The 16,405-nt window shown below is 46.5% G+C and overlaps 1 protein-coding gene across 7 annotated transcripts in view; it reads right to left on the bottom strand.

Annotated features, from left to right (window-relative positions):
* The window catches only part of LOC121575702 (signal peptide, CUB and EGF-like domain-containing protein 1), a 93,578-nt gene that overhangs the window by 20,516 nt on the left and 56,657 nt on the right, over positions 1-16,405 (bottom strand). For 4 of the 7 annotated variants that reach the window (XM_041888984.2, XM_041888983.2, XM_041888982.2 and 1 more), the window contains 2 exons: positions 11,641-11,730; positions 4,582-4,698 (listed from right to left, as the gene is read on the bottom strand). In XM_041888984.2, the coding sequence (XP_041744918.1) occupies positions 4,582-4,698; positions 11,641-11,730 (207 nt within the window). The remainder of the gene's footprint in view (positions 1-4,581; positions 4,699-11,640; positions 11,731-16,405) is intronic. The other 3 variants (XM_041888987.2, XM_041888986.2, XM_041888985.2) reach the window with 1 other exon arrangement.

Here is a 16,405-nt window from a genome sequence, read left to right on the forward strand (position 1 = left end):
GAGTGAGAGAGAGATGAGGAATGTGGAAGCTCTTTGGCTGCTGCTGCTGGCTTATCTACGAGCGCTCGCGTAGCCTAGGTACGCGCCTCGGGAAAACTGTGTAGTTTTACAAAATATTGACAGTAAAAAGCAATTAAACATTATACATTTGTGGAAACCCGAACCTGTCCAAATAATTTGGGGACGGGAGAAGGGGGATCTACTGTTCATAAAAAGCGGTGTTTACCTCGGTGTGGCCACCTCAGGCTGCTAATGTGGGAGACGTCGGAAGGCTCGGGCCAGAGCCGGCCGTGCATTTATCAGAGGATTTAAACAGCCCGCTCTGTTTGCTTTGTCCCTAAAGACTCTCCTCCGTCTAATAACAGAGGCTCTATGGGCCGCATCTGGGCCAAGAGCAACTCCAGTAAAGAGCAACACAACAATAAAATAAAACAGCAGGCCGGGCCGACGCCAGCCTAACGGAGGGAGAGCCGGAACCGTTGAAGGCCGGAGCTGGGCCAGGCTGAGTCATGTAAGGTGATGGAGATAGGAGTGTTATTTTGGAGATTACTGGGCCTGACATGTTAATATAGTGGGCTTTTGAGAGCGTTGGTACTTTCTGGAGGCTTTCTGTCTGGACGAGTGGGGCCAGAGGAGGAGTTTATGGGGAGTTTGTCTGTTGTGAATCGACTCTGTATAGCAGCTTCCAGTCTTTTGAGGACACAAAGTGATAGTGAAGCTATGACAAAAAGCTAGTGGGTGTTGTAGGTGGGAAAGCTGACTATGATACAGTTCATTGGCTGTGATTAGCTTAGCCACATAAAGTATGTCCCCTTATAACCCAATGAGTTTGTAGCCTATCACCTGGTTTCTCCCTGTCGGTATTAGGTGACTACTGTAGTGGCTCTTTGATTGGATTACTGGATGTGTGTGTGTACAGGCTTTCGCTGGTACTGGGGAGAGGAATGCAGGCCAGTGCGGACGTGTCTCAGGTGCCCATACACACACTGAGCAGCTCAGTCGCCCTGCACCGACCACACACACTCACACACGCACATGACGCAAATGTGTAAACACACATACACACCCACACACACACACACATATAACTCATTCACCCCCCGACATGCACCTTCTAATCAAACATCTGGAAACTGTTCACAAAATCACTTTTCTTCTCCCTCTCTCCTTCCACCTCTCCCTCTCTTCCCTCTGTCTCTCCCTCCGTCCGCAGGAGAGCCCTGTGATAAAAACGCCTCCTTCCTTTGGCGCGTCTGTCATCGGGGAGCGAGGGAACCGTCTCGTCTGTCAGCGCAGACGAAAGGCTGTTTATCAGACGCCTGGGATTTAAACATGCCCTAAATAGTTTATATTGAAATGATTATGTTAGGGGGGGCAGGACGGTGCACGTCCCACAGGGTCTGGCACACAGAGAGACAGAGCAGAGAGACAGAGGGATCTACCTACAGTACCTCACAGCATGACATTTACCTCCCCGCTAACTACTAACCCCACAAAACAGCTATCTCCAATACTCTGTATACATTAACAACACACCACTACCCACTATCTCTGTGCTATAAAACACCTCTACCCCCTAAGCCTAGCTGCACGTTACAACACACCACAACCCGATATGACTATCTTCAATATTAGACAGCAGAGCACAGTCACACACTACACTGCTATGGGTCAGCTCAGTTGTGATATCAGCTAGCTTAGCCAAGACCCTGTCAGCCCATATAACCTGTCACAGATCAGGAGATCTGTGTGTGCCGTTGCCAAGGTTACAGGAAGCTTTGGTCCATGCAGGGGCCAGCATGGCGACAAGGTTCTATATGTGGCCAAGCCCCAGTTGCCAGTAGGGAGCATGAGACAGACAGGCAGTCGAAATGGTCTGAATAAAATGTATTTTATGACCAATAAAACCCCTGGCTGACTGGGCCCTAGGCTCAGGGAGAGATATCTGTCCCTGACAGCGACAGCCAGAAGTAATGCTGGCTGGGTGGAGACTGGAGAGGAGTTCAGAGTTTATAGTTCAGTTAAGATGGGTGAGTTCAGTGAGTTCAGGTATTAATACACCAACATGGGAAAACAATGATTGCATGGTATTTTCCTTCCTAATATGTTTGAGTGTGTGCTTGTGTGTGTGTATTCAGTGTGGATGTGTGTATTGATTGCTGACGAGTGTATGGTTAACGTGTGCGTGCCTGCATGTGCATGTCTATCGCGTAGGTAGTTGTGTGTATGTGTGTGTTTGCAGTCAGTGGCAGATGGCTCCCTCCATGTTTTCCTGCTCCGTCCCTCCACCCTTCATGCCCAGCTGATGGATGGTGATGGGTGATGGATGTGTTGCTGTCTGTACTGTCTCTCAGCTCCAGCTCAGATCAGGTCAATCACTGGTGGATTTATGGAGCCCAGGGGCCTAACTCAGCCAAATTATCTGGGCGGGACACAGCCGGACTGCAGCTCTATCCATCTTCTCCACTCAACACGCCCCCGGAAAACACAGGAGAGGCTAACTTTTCATTTTCCTGCACCATAAAGGCTTGGTTGTCCTGTCAAGCACACAAATCAAAGGCCTAGACAGACTGGAGTGGAAGTTGTTCACACAAGCTGCTGGGGTTTGAACTTGACATTGGAGCGACAGACAGACAAGATGTTTTCTCACACTGCAACCAATGCAGGGCTGGACCATTCCAGTCACAGCTAACTTTGTTCGCAAACAATGGTGTTGCCATAGAGAATTCTACGATATATCATTATCAACTGGTTTCACTGACCAATAAACCAAACTATCCCCATGCTCTGCCTCACTTCAACTAAAGAGCTGACATGAGTGGCGCAGTGGTCTAAGGCACTGCAGCGCAGTGCTAGCTGTGCCACTAGAGATCCTGGTACGAATCCAGGCTCTGTCGTAGCCGGCCGCGACCGGGAGACCCATGGGGCGGCGCACAATTGGCCCAGCGTCGTCCAGGGTAGGGGAGGGAATGGCCGGCAGGGATGTAGCTCAGTTGGTAGAGCATGGCGTTTGCAACGCCAGGGTTGTGGGTTCGATTCCCACGGGGGGCCAGTATGAAAAATAAAATGTATGTATGCACTCACTAACTGTAAGTCGCTCTGGATAAGAGCGTCTGCTAAATGACTAAAATGTAAATGTAACTGAGAATGAACGATATGCCTATCCTCTATGCTGGAGATATGATGGTGGTAGGTATTAATGCTCTCTGTAACCACCCTCTGTTGTGTCTCCTCACTATACAGCTGGGTGGCGCTGTGTGTGTGTGTGTGTGAGTGTGTGTGTGTATACTATATGTATGTGAGAGAGAGACAGTGCAGTGTGGGCCTCACTGTTCAAACAGCTCAAAGTTTGCAGACGCGTCATCTGCCTGCCAGCCAGACAGCCCCGGCTCCAGGATTCACACACTTACATGCCACATTCTCAAACTGCTTGACACGAAATACACACACACACACACACACTTGGGCACACAGTACACACACACATACACAACATTGGACATAAAGAGTCACTGCCGCCTCCGCCCTGTAACCTACATGTCGTTCCTATGGCGACTCCTACAACAGTTCCCCTCCTCGAACACGTTTTGTCACATGTGTGCAGAGTTGGGTTGAGCAGCGAAGCAACAGCACTCCTCATATCCTCAGTGTAGTTCTTCTTCAACTACTCTGATGTGAACCAACTCAACTCAACAGTCCTAGGCAAACTCTTAGCCCTTTAGTTTGACCTTCCCCAGTCTCTTCTTCAGATCAGTGCAGATGAAGGAAAGGAGATGTGGAGATGAGGAGAGAAAGTAGCCACTATTCTCTTGAGATGCACCCAAGTGTGTCTCATGCAAGCCAGACCACGGTGTTCCAGTTCCTCAGACATATCAATGATCCCTGATACCAACAATACCACTGCACATGAACCACTGTGTTTTCCCTTAGGGTGACCCTGGGATCAGAACCATCATCGGCCCTGTTTGTTTAGGGACAAGCCTCAATCAACTATCTGCTAAAATAATAACTTCCACTGTGTCTGTGTGGCAGCCCGGTCGGGCCTGGGCCACCGTCTTTGACGTCACAGGCAGAATTTCGGAAGTGGAAACGCTTAGCGGTAACATCAACAACAACAACAGCAGCACTGCCTGTGACCGCGCCGGAGACCGGAGCCTCTCTCTCCTCCACTCGAGGAGGGGAAGTGAACTTGGTGCCGCAGGGTTGGTTGGTCTTGGCCAAAGATCACTCAAATACCACTCATACCAGCCACAGATACCAGACCCCTGGACCACCTCCGCAAAGGATCCTTTCAACTCAATACCGTTCAATACCACAAACCTTTGCCCATATTGCGTTACAATGGCTAAATATGGTCGAGTCCTGATACGGAATGTGTCTCCATTCTTAATAACACTAGCAGTGTGTTCTCAAGATGAAACGAGCACACTAAAGGGTTGGGTGCTATCAAGGCATGAGTAAAAGTCCCTCGTCACATGGAGAGCGAGGAGGAAGGAAAGAAGAGGCAGAGGAGAGCAGTAGAGGACAGTAGGGGCACACACGGACACACGGACACATGGACACACACACCTATACACTGACCTTTGCAGGTCTTGCCGTCTGGCTGCAGGGTGAATCCCACGGGGCAGCTGCAGCGTACCCCTGTAGCCGTGTCCTTACACGTCCGGTCACAGCCGCCATTGTTCACCGCACAGGTTTCTGGGTAAAACAAAAATATACAGTGGGAGAAAAGAGAGGAGGGGCGGGGGTAGGGGAGGGGTGTTAACCTACTGACTGGTACGCATATCTAAAGAGCAGAATGGTCTATTCAAAAAGACCAAAAGAGAGAAATAGTTGACACTGAAGATATGATGGGTGGGTTGAGAAGAGGCTACATACAATGGAGAAATACACAACAGGGTGATGTCATGTATTCAGGGTATATAGCTTTTTCATCATACCCATTCAGACTTAATTTCCACAATACTAAACACGTGTCAAGACATTCTAGTTATCCATCAGACCAGTGACAGGTTTGAGACGGTACACAGTTGAAATTTCATAGACTGTCCATAAACAGGTTATAGACAGGTCATAGACCGATTATAAACTCATACTCTGGATTCTCTGTTGAACATAATTGATTGGAACACCTAGTAGACCAATATTAAAGACAGATTTCTACAAAATATAAACAAGAGATTCATGGGCAACATGTGCTGATAAGGAGAGGAACTCAGTAGCCTAGTTAAGACAAGTATGCCCTGTTTCCAAAAATGACAAGAAAACATTTAGTCAAAAACGATACTGAAGGTTAAGTAGAGAAAACATGAGAATCTAAAATATAGTTAGTGGCGGGATCAAATAGTAGTACCTAGGACTGAATGTGTATATTTTGACTCCAGGAAAAATGTTATTGTATGTGGCCAAGATAAGGTTTGCTCTGACTTGTGAATATTTTGCCTGAGCTAACCCCAAAACAAACAGCACCTAATGGCATCTCCACTTCACCTGCGCAGCCCACTGTTGCTTTAGGAAAGCTGAGCTCACTAATCCCCAATGGGCGTCAGATACTGCTGAGGACGGTGAAACTGTACACTGTTATTAGAAAGTGGATCAATAATAGGCTACTATATTTAATAAAGAAAAGTTTCAGAATAACTATTTGGGTCTGGCAGGCTTCTGATATTTCCTGGAAAAGACTCAGTTGAATGTGCTTAGTTAACGGGATAGTTTGGGATTTTGACAATGAAGCCCTTTATCTACTTCCCCAAACTCGTGGATACCATTTTTATGTCTCTGTGTCCTGTATGAAGGAAGTTAGAGGTAGTTTTGAGAGCAATGCTAACTAGCTTAGCACAAAGACTGGAAGTCTTTGGGTACAGCTAGTGATAATGCTAGTTAGCATTGGCTCGCGAAACTACCTCTAACTTTCTTCATACTGGACACAGAGACATAAAAATGGTATCCACGAGTTCAGCCAAAATCCCAAACTATCCCTTTAAAGGTGACAGAAGACGCTGAAATGGCTCTGGCTATTTGGACATGGACATGTATGCAAATGAGAGATGGTGCACTTGTCTCTCTGGAACCTATTCCCAGCTCATTAAATGCAAAGAGGTTCTGTGCTTTAAGGGAGGAGGGAAGAGGATAAACACTTTTAGACTGGCTAGCTAACATGTCTGGCTTTAGAGGTCACAGCATTAGCATAATACTGTCAATGAGTGCAGTGTCACGGACTGACGGCATCTCATCAGCGGGCTGATCCAACATGGCCGTCTGTTTGCAGCAAAAGCAAATTGCAGGTGGGTGCTGTGAGAGCCAGCATGGTCGCAAGTTTCTACCACCACAGAGAAGCTGTCATTGCCAAAATGGCTCTACTTTAATGAGGCTACTGGTGTGTTTCATAGACATGCAGATAACTTTTTGGGATACTGAACCTAATTCCTAGAAAAGTAAAACACAGAGGGAATAGGGGAAGGCGATATACTCTATCTCCATGGTACACTAGATGACCAAAAGGATGTGGACACCTGCTCGTCGAACATCTCATTCCAAAATCATGGTCATTAATATGGAGTTGGTCCCCCCTTTGCTGCTATAACACTCTTCTGGGAAGGCTTTCAACTAGATGTTGGAACATTGCTGCGGGGACTTGCTTCCATTGAGCCACAAGAGCATTAGTGAGGTTGGGCACTGATGTTGGGCGATTAGGCCTGGCTCGCAGTTGGCATTCCAAATTATCCCAAAGATGTTCGATGGGGTTGAGGTCAGGGCTCTGTGCAGGCCAGTCAAGTTATTCCACACCGATCTCGACAAACCATTTCTGTATGGACCTCGCTTTGTGCACGGGGGCATTGTCATGCTGAAACAGGTAGCTTTACACCACTCCAGCCGACGCTTGGCATTGCACATGGTGATCTTAGGCTTGTGTGCGGCTGCTCTGCCATGGAAACCCATTTCATGAAGCTCTCGACTAACAGTTATTGTGCTGGTATTGCTTCCAGAGGCAGTTTGGAACTCTGTAGTGAGTGTTGCAACCGAAGACAGACAATTTGTACGCACTTCAGCACTCGGAGGTCCTGTTCTGTGAGCTTGTGTGGCCTACCACTTCGCATCTGAGCCGTTGTTGCTCCTAGACGTTTACACTTCACAATAACACCAATTACAGCAGCTCTAGCAGGGCAGAAATTTGACGAACTGACTTGTTGGAAAGGTGGCATTCTATGACGGTGCCACGTTGAAAGTCACTGAGCTCTTCAGTAAGGCCATTCTACTGCCAATGTTAGGCTATGGAGATTGCATGGCTGTGTGCTCGATTTTATACACCTGTCAGCAACAAGTGTGGCTGAAATAGCCAAATCTACTAATTTGAAGGGGTGTCCACATACTTTTTTATATATAGTGTAGCTTGTCTGATGGGTGCTGTAGGGTACGGCAGCAGACCCCTGCAAACTTTCCACTCAGGTGTGTGTGTGTGTGTGTGCGTGTGTGTGTGTGCATGAGTATGTGCGTTGTTGTGTGTGTATGGGGCTGTTAATGGGTCAGAGTGATTTATACTACTGAAAGCAATGGGCCCTATCATTAGCGTGAGTCCTGCTCAGAGCCCCTCTCCTGCTCTGACGAGCCAGGCCCGCCCACCCCCAGGGCAAGGCTGCACACAGGAACACAGACCCGCCGCCCGCCCAAACACACTGTGATTGATGTACTGGACATGCCCAACCTACCCCCGAACAGCCCCTCTGAACCCCCTTCCCTCTTCCTCCCCTCTCCTACCCCTGCATGTTTCTGTCTCATGCACACTGTATGCTATGACTGTAAGGACAATATTTCTAACCATCCTCCCTAGTTAATGACTGTCTGACAGCTGTCTTTCCGCCTCTATCACGGAAAAAAAAAACTGACCCTGATCCAGCATTACAACTATGCTACAAAGGCTAACACTCTTCTATTCACAGCCATCCATTCTGCTTCCCTGTGTCTCAATCTTATTGGCTCTAGTCAACGTGCTGAAGCTGACAAGAGGAAGAGGGACAGGGTAACACCTCTTTTTTTGGAAAAGGGAGTGGGGGTTTGGGGGAGTTTCTGGGGGAGACATTCTGGGGGAGATTGGTGGTTGGAGGTATCTGTTCAAGGGAACCAGCTCTCATTTCCGTGGTGACAGATTAAGATGACTTGTCTGTCTTGTTTGTGTGAGCAGCGGCAGCAGGGCCAGTTGTGTGTTGGCTGAGAGCCAGTACAAATCAACAGAGACACCCCTGACTTGCCCACCCAATACCCCCATCATCACACCCCTCCATCTCTGTCTCTCTGTCTCTCTGTCTCTCTCTCTCTCTCTCTCTCTCTCCCTCCTCTCATCCATCTCTAAGATACCTGCCATGCTCACACATGCTCTGGGCAGACTGACTTACCTGCTCTGCTGACGTCAGGAGTGGAGAGATAGACAGTGGGTGTATACACACACACACACACACACACACACACACACCCACACCCACCCACACACACACACACACACACACACACACACACACACACACACACGTCCCTCATACTCCTCACACACAGACATGCTGACCAGTCAAATCTCCATGCAGGCCCTTCCCTTCTCTCTCTCTCTCTCTCTCTCTCTCAGTAAGACACACATCTTCTCTCAGAGAGGACACATGTTCTATTGATTAAGAGGGAGTCATGAGAAAAGAGGAGTGGTTGTGCTTTATTAAGCATCATGCCAAGTCCCATCAACCCGCCACACGGATACTGACTGAGCTGTAGGGGCACGATCGTCTTTCAGCAGGGCCTAGCTAACAGGATCCCCCTTCACTGTGTCATGGGCACCTAAACCAGCTGTCAGCGCTGCCCCGGTCCTGCAATCACGCTATCCACACACACATGCCAATCTCAGCCCATCTGTCCTAGGTGAGTGGTTTATTTGGACTCTTCAGCAGCCGAGGTCAGTGTAGCTATAGCACCACCATGTCTCTCTCTCTCTCTCTCTCTCTCTCTCTCTCTCTCTCTCTCTCTCTCTCTCTCTCTCTCTCTCACACCCAGTGTCCAACATTTTTCAATTCCTAAATTAGTAGAACTTTGAAATGCCCTGGCTTTTTCTGTGCTGCAACTTTAACTTTCTTCACTCACTCCTCTCGCTCTCTCTATCAGGCTTTTTCTCCATACTATTTTTCATTATAGCCCAGGTTCCAGTTTAATCTGTCTTGATCAATCTGGGCTCCAGTGCTATTGGCCAAGGCCTACAGCAGCAGCAGACGTACAGAGAGAGAGAGTCAGGAACGCTGTGTGTCAAAGCAGGCAGACGAATGGAGCACAGTGTCAAATCTAACATGCTGTTGCCGGACAGACCAGGCCAGTTCAGGGCTGTTCTAAACACTTCCATTGTCTCCTCCTATACTATAGTAATACCTTCGGTAGATCTATTCTCCCCTGCTTAAAATAATTTGCCTTCCATTGCTTTCAATTATAATTTGGACTAATGACCTGCCTGGAAATAATCAAGTGAGATGAATCTAGTGAAAATGAGATTTCTGAGATGACAATGGTAATCAGGCTAATCAGACCTGTAGAGTATTAAAAATACCTGAAAATTAAAAAGTTAGGATAAAAACATCTCAATAACACAGGTCATATAGAGCGGGCTAAAAACATAAATCATGGTGAGAGACAGAGATATCAAATGTGAGATGGGGGTTATAGAAAACATGGAGGATACAGTGTTGGAATGAAGGGGAGGAGCATCAACAGTGACATCATCAGGTATGAAAACAACAGGACTGAGTCAGGCAGGGAGAAATTCTTAAACTGAGGAAAGATGAGAAGGATGGTAAAGTTAACATTTAGAGGAGATAGGTGGAGTTTTGTTATCTACAATCAACCCCCAACCTCACCCCCCCACCCCACCCTGAACCAATGACCCCCACCCATTTACTGGCCAAAGTCGTCACCTGTTGAAGTAAGATCTGCCTCTGTATGGGAGAAACCTACAGGCACCAATACATCACAGTAACAGCACATACAAGCTCAGGATGTACATTGTACTGGATCCATTTCTGCCTTTGAAAACAAAATAATAAAATAAAGGAAACAGATCCATAAGAAACCAAGAGGGAAATGCTGCTCCGAGGCTCCAAAGTCTCAGGAAGTGCAGTATTAGTTAGATATTAGTGGGGGTTCACCCATTTAGTCTGGTTTAGTGGTTAGTCCAGATTAGTTGAGATATTTCTAATAAAGGGAGAAATATTGAAACCACACTTAAACAGTCAGGTAGAACTTTACAGGACAGGGGTTCGAGGTCTGAAAGAGGGAAAAGGAAGGAACACAGGGACAGACTATGTACAGAATGGTGTTATCTAGGAGTTTATTGGCATACGTTGTCTGAGATCCATGTTGTTTGTCATTTCTCACCAACTCTGTGGATTGATTTTCGTTCAACGGTCAGTCACTACTGTTGAAGGGATGTATCTTCCTCCACTGAGTCGGGAAAGGGTTAACTATTCATGCTTTTATTCATTTGTGTATTCATTAAATTTGTTTTATACTAATTGACTGAGTCATCCATTGATGAATCCATTGATGAACCTACAGTGTAGATACAGTATCTGGAGCCTGTCTCTCATCGACAGTGTAGGGTGGCAGTCTGAAATGGGAAGATGGCGATGGGCACATGGTAATAATAAATTGTTAAGGGCCCTCTGAAAGACATCCCTTGAGTAGTAAGGTTCCAGATATGTTGGTACTGCAAGGGTCAGGCTAGAACTCATAACTGGCCAAGGAGAATGAAATGGAAATGATGCTATAGGAGGGATGGGAAGTTATAGGTAACCAATATTAAAGACTTAGGTGTCTATTCAATCAAAACCGCTATCTGGATGTAGGCAAGGCAAGCACTGCAGTAGAGTTTATTGAATAAATGAATCCAAAAGTACATTCTCACAACATAAAATTGATGATTTGTCTTCCAGATGGTGGATTTGATTGAAGAAGCCCTATGTCATCCATTTCTGCTAAACATGTGTATGTGACAAATACAATTTGATTTGATTATAGGCAAAGAGACTCTGCAGATAGAGACTCTTCAAAGATACTAGCTGAGATGTTCTCCATGACAATGACAAAGATATAATGGGAGGTATCTGGAACGGCTCCTCGTGTACTGTTCCCTCCAAGCCATGAGTATCATCATGGGAGAGGAAGGAAGAACTGAGGGTGTTTAAAATATTACAGGAACCTTTTCGCCTTAATAGTGAACATGAAACCATGTAACAATGGTCAAGTCCCAAGTTCTTCAAGACCTTTTTCGTTGACCATAAACGTTCCTTTATGTCCAAAGACTCTGTAGTACTTGAGCAGTGGTGCCCAACCATGTCAGTCTAATCTTTGGAGTGATGAGTAGCTGCCTACAAGAGTAACTGTTAGTTACTGTGGGAACTCTAGAGAACATGGATCTTCTGCCGAGACGGGAGATGGGGAGAGGTGGGAGCAGGGTTGGAGAAGTTTACCAACAGACTTGGACCTTGAGGGTGGACATAGAGGGCACCAAGGACTTTCATTAAAAAATAAAATTAAAATAAAAAATAAAGAGAGAGAGTAAAGGGGGGATACAAGCACAAGCGCCATGGCAACACATAGAAAGAGGAAGAAAAGAGTTACCCATAAGTAGCCGCCGTTTCACCCGCTTGTCCACATCAGCTACTGACGTGGCATTGAACTCAGAGCTCTCAATTGCAGCCTCATCTCTCTCTAAAACACAAGTGACAAGGGGACAAACAGTGAGCAGTAAGGTTAATTAGAAGCCCAATGTCCACCGCCTGCTGCCGCCCGAGACGTCAAGTCAAGTCAGCCCCTCTTGGCGTTTGAGCAAAACCAAAGCCAAGAAGCAAGAAGCCATGAAAAGGCGCCAAATCCCTGTTAGAGTGTTAATCCCAAAAACAAATCCAAAAGTCCCAGATAGCAAAAAAAACGAAATAAGTTTCAATCAGAATCAGTCTTTTAGCTTAAAAAAAAGAAGCGGGATGAGGGTAAGGGTTGGGGTAGGGGACAATTGGAAAAAATAGAAGTTCAAATAAAAAGATAATTTAGGGGGGGTGTGGGGGAGTTTGTTGACGTTGATGTTGTAGCCGTTGCTGTTTCTGTCTTCCATATCAAATGGCCACACACTCTCAGCAATGATTCCCTCACATCCAAAAAGGAGGAAGAGGGGGAGGAGGAAAGGGAGGAGGAGTAGAGGGAAGGATGAGCAAACATGTCCAAGACAAGCTGCATGAGTGTGGGTAAGAAGCAGGGGGGGGTGAGGATGACAACAGAAGAGGGGGAAAGGGTGACGAGAAAGGGTAAGGACAAGAGGCTATACAAGCCACCAGATCAGACAGACACTACAGAGGGAGAGACTCCAAGGACTTCAGAATGACAAAATGAAAGAAAGAAAGAAAGAAAGAAAGAAAGAAAGAAAGAAAGAAAGAAAGAAAGAAAGAAAGAAAGAAAGAAAGAAAGAAAGAAAGAAAGAAAGAAAGAAAGAAAGAAAGAAAGGGAAGAGGGAGAGAAAAAGAGAAGAAGAAGAGAGGAGGAACACACATCAATAAATGGGGTTGGAGACTAGTGGAGGGGGGAGCGATGGAGAGGGCATGCATAGAGGAGAGGAGAAGGAGGTAGTCTGGGGGCAGCGCTGGTTGCCTGTTTGTCTATGGAACACATCACAACTGGCTTTAACAGTCAACGCAGGAAACCATGTTCCCAAGCCAGGCGGTGGGCGGATGGATGGAGGGGTGAGAAGGGAGAGGGGAAAGGTTGGGGATGGGGTTACGGTTAAGATGAACATGCAGATATGCAGCTGAGCAAACGCAGATATGCATCAGCAAACGCTGTGTTAGAATGGAGGTGAGGAGCGCTACTGGGACTTGGGAAGAGAGGGAGTCTTTCACTGGGACATCAGAGTCATTAGGCTCTGAATGAGCATCTCTCTCTGAAGCACTGAATGGGGGGGCAGGCCAGGGCACTGCCACTCAGTACAATGGAACTAGGACTGTCTTTGATGTACAAAGTCCTATGGAGGGGGATATTGGGTGAGGAGGGAGGAAGGGGTAACTAAAGCCCCCCCCTGGTCACCCCTGGCTTGGCCCGTTACTGGTCTTTCTCAGGCGGCTAGTTTGGGAAGGTTTGGTAGACAAAGTGAAGGACTCTCTGAAGCAGTGTTCACAAATGAATGGAGGCTTTCTGGCTCTCAACTAACGTTAGGTGTGTGTGTGCATGTGTGTGTGTGCGTATGTGCATGTATGTGTGTGTATGTGTGTTTGTGCATTTGTTTGTGTATGGGTGACTGTGAAATTATGTGCTGGTGTATGGATGTGAGTGCTTGTGAGTGTGTGCATGCTTGAGTGTGAGGGTGTGTGTGCACGTGTGTATGAGCGTGTGAAAGTGGGTGTGGGTGAGTGGGTGAGGAGGAGGAGGAGAAGAGAGGACTCCAGGACACTCCTAAGGGGCTAAGGAACCAGCAGTTCTAAGGTCCCTTTAGAGGAGGCCTTCTGAGGGGTTTAGAGAGAGAGCAGAACTTACACAGGACATAATCACTGACGGGAGGGAGGAATGAATCCATAGCAGTACACTACAGCTAAGAGGAGAACAGTAACTATAACCAGTAACGATGCACTGTAAGAAAACAGGAGGACAAGAGTTGGTTGCTATTAATGTAACTTCAATTCAAGGAAGGGGAAAAATGAAAGAAAAAAAAAACCATAGCAAGAACAGAAAGGAAATCAAACGGAAAATGCAGAACAGTAGGATCTCCCATGCAGCCAGACAGACAGAAACACAGACAGGCAGAAGGGTTGTGTAGATTAGTGACAGAGGTATGGTGAGGACAGACGGACGTACAGACGGACGGACGAGCTGACAGACACGGAGAGTGTGTCAGACTGAGAATGCATGCGGCTGGCTGGGATGACGGCATGGCGGAGGCAGATGTGTTATTGAGAAACAGGCAGGGGTACTGGTGCCTGACTCTACAGGTGGATGAGGGAGGAGGTGCTGATGGGTGGGGGGGTGGGGGTGGGTGACATGGGTTTTGGGGGTTGCCAGAGTAACAGGATTTTGTTTGCTTGTTGAGGCCATTGTACTGTACTGTTAGGGGGGGGGGGGGTTTGGAGCGATGTTTGTTTTGGGTTTGGGTGGGTAGCTCTATGTAATGTTAGATCAGGCTGCAACTGAGATGTTCACTCTAATCCTGTATCATTGTATATTAGTTCCCCCCAAGAGTCTTTAATAAACTTTAATTTAATTCCCTTTTTAATCTTAATTCCTTTGAGGTGAGGATTTAACCCTTAGTGAATTGAATTTGAACATGGATGCTCAGACAAGACAGGCAATCAGTAACTATCACCAGAAAGCAGGAGGAGGAGGTAGGTAGGAAGAGGAGGAGGAGGAGGAGGAAGAGGAGGAGCACTAGAGACAGCGCTACACAAAGGTGGGTCAAAGGTGGGCCCAGTGACAGAGCAGTTGGGACACTCAGACCACAGACACAGAGGGGCGTTTCCTCTCGCCATAGAGAAAAAGACACGGGACAGAGGGAGAAGGAGAACAGGGTTTCTCTCTTTCTTTCATTCTTTCAGAGGTTTTCCTCTTCTTTCGTAGTGGATTTCGTTGCTCCTCGCATGGCTGGAAAGGAAAAGGTTATGGGCACAAAATGAAGGCAGTTCTGTGAGATTCTGTGAGAACACAGCATTGATGATACTGTACAGTAGAGATCTGTTTGTGGGGAGAGAGAGAGGGCTTTTCCAGTGTTCTAGCACAGCAGGAATGACAACACACAGAAAAAGGGTTTATTTGTGACATGACAGAAGACCTGTGTGTGTGTGTGTGTGTGGTGTGTGTGTGTGTTTTAATTTCAGTTAGAAAAGGTATTGCAGGGATCATCAACTAGATTCAGCCACAGCCTATTTTTTCATGCGTGGATGGTCGGGGGGGGTGGAACATAATTACAAATAATTTGTAGACTGCAAATTGACCGCAAGAAGCCCAAACAGATATAATATTTGACCAAAAACCAATAATTTCAAACCTTGCTTACATTTGTATACGATCACGTCTATTATGTGTGGGAAAACTTGGCAACAGATTTGCTAAATTAAAATCACTTGGAGCTGATTTCCTGGTGTTTTTACTGTCTTATGTCCAACAATGAAAATAAATAAATAATAATAATATTTTGTCTGCTCAGAAAACTTGTAGGGCCAAATAAAACCACCCGCGGGACAAATTCGGCCTGCGGGCCTCCAGTTGGGGAACCCTGAGGTATTGTGTTCAGTGTCTTGCCTAATCACAGATGCATCTGACCTTAGTCAACTCCAGAAATAGTTTAACTCATTCTGGGGACATATGTACAGACTTTGACTAACTGGTATAATGTAACACAAATAAAAAATAGTTTGTGTATCTGCCAATCTGCTTTAGCTTGCCATGGATTTTGCAACTCGGTGTGATAAACCTTGTTTAGGAGCTATGGAGAAACAAGGGAGTCTGTAAATCACTATCTCGTTATGGACAGACAGACAGACACCGCCAGGCTCCCTTCGGAACGCCCCGGGAACGTTCAGGAACATCTCTGTGCACCCAAAAAACACTGGAGTAATAAAAAAAAAGTAAAGCCAGAAAAAATACGATTTGGTACGTCCAAGCTTCCAAACATCCGAGCCAAATGTGGGACTGGGGTCCGTTGGAAGGAAGGCGAAGAAAAATAATCATGAAAAACTTTTTCACTTACTTGGAACCTCTCATTTATATTCTGCAAATTCCCCCAGAAAAAAAATTCATGAACATTTCCTCTCTGTTCGGCTTCGGCGCCGCCATAGCCACGGGATACGGCCACATTGACAGCCGGGCGTAAAAGTTTGCCATTTGGCAAACGGTGGCATGCGGGCCTGGCGTCTCTCTGGCATGTGTTATGCTGACATTTCTGGGGTAATGAAGATGATGAATGTGTTTTTCAACTTCTGAGACGTTTCAACTATTCATTTTCCAGTTTCCAACAGAGCCCTACCTAGCGATCTAACCCCAAAACACCCTCTATTACTCCTCTCACTCCCTTAACACTCTACTACTACACTGGCTACTTTGTCTGCAGTCAAAGTGTGTGCTTGTCTGTGAGTGTGTATACAGGTACAGGTGTATTTGTGTGATTGAAAGAGAAAGAGAAAGAGAGAGAGAGAGAGAGAGAGAGAGAGAGAGAGAGAGAGAGAGAGAGAGAGAGAGAGAGAGAGAGAGAGAGAGAGAGAGAGAGAGAGAGAGAGAGAAAGAGAGAGAGATAGAGAGAGAGAGAGAGAGAGAGAGAGAGAGAGAGAGAGAGAGAGAGAGAGAGAGAGAGAGAGACAGACAGACAGTAATAGAGAGACATAAAGGAAAGAGACACTGAATGATCATACAACTC

Source organism: Coregonus clupeaformis, unplaced genomic scaffold (assembly GCF_020615455.1).
Source record: "Coregonus clupeaformis isolate EN_2021a unplaced genomic scaffold, ASM2061545v1 scaf0009, whole genome shotgun sequence".
In the NCBI taxonomy this organism is placed as follows: Eukaryota; Metazoa; Chordata; class Actinopteri; order Salmoniformes; family Salmonidae; genus Coregonus; species Coregonus clupeaformis.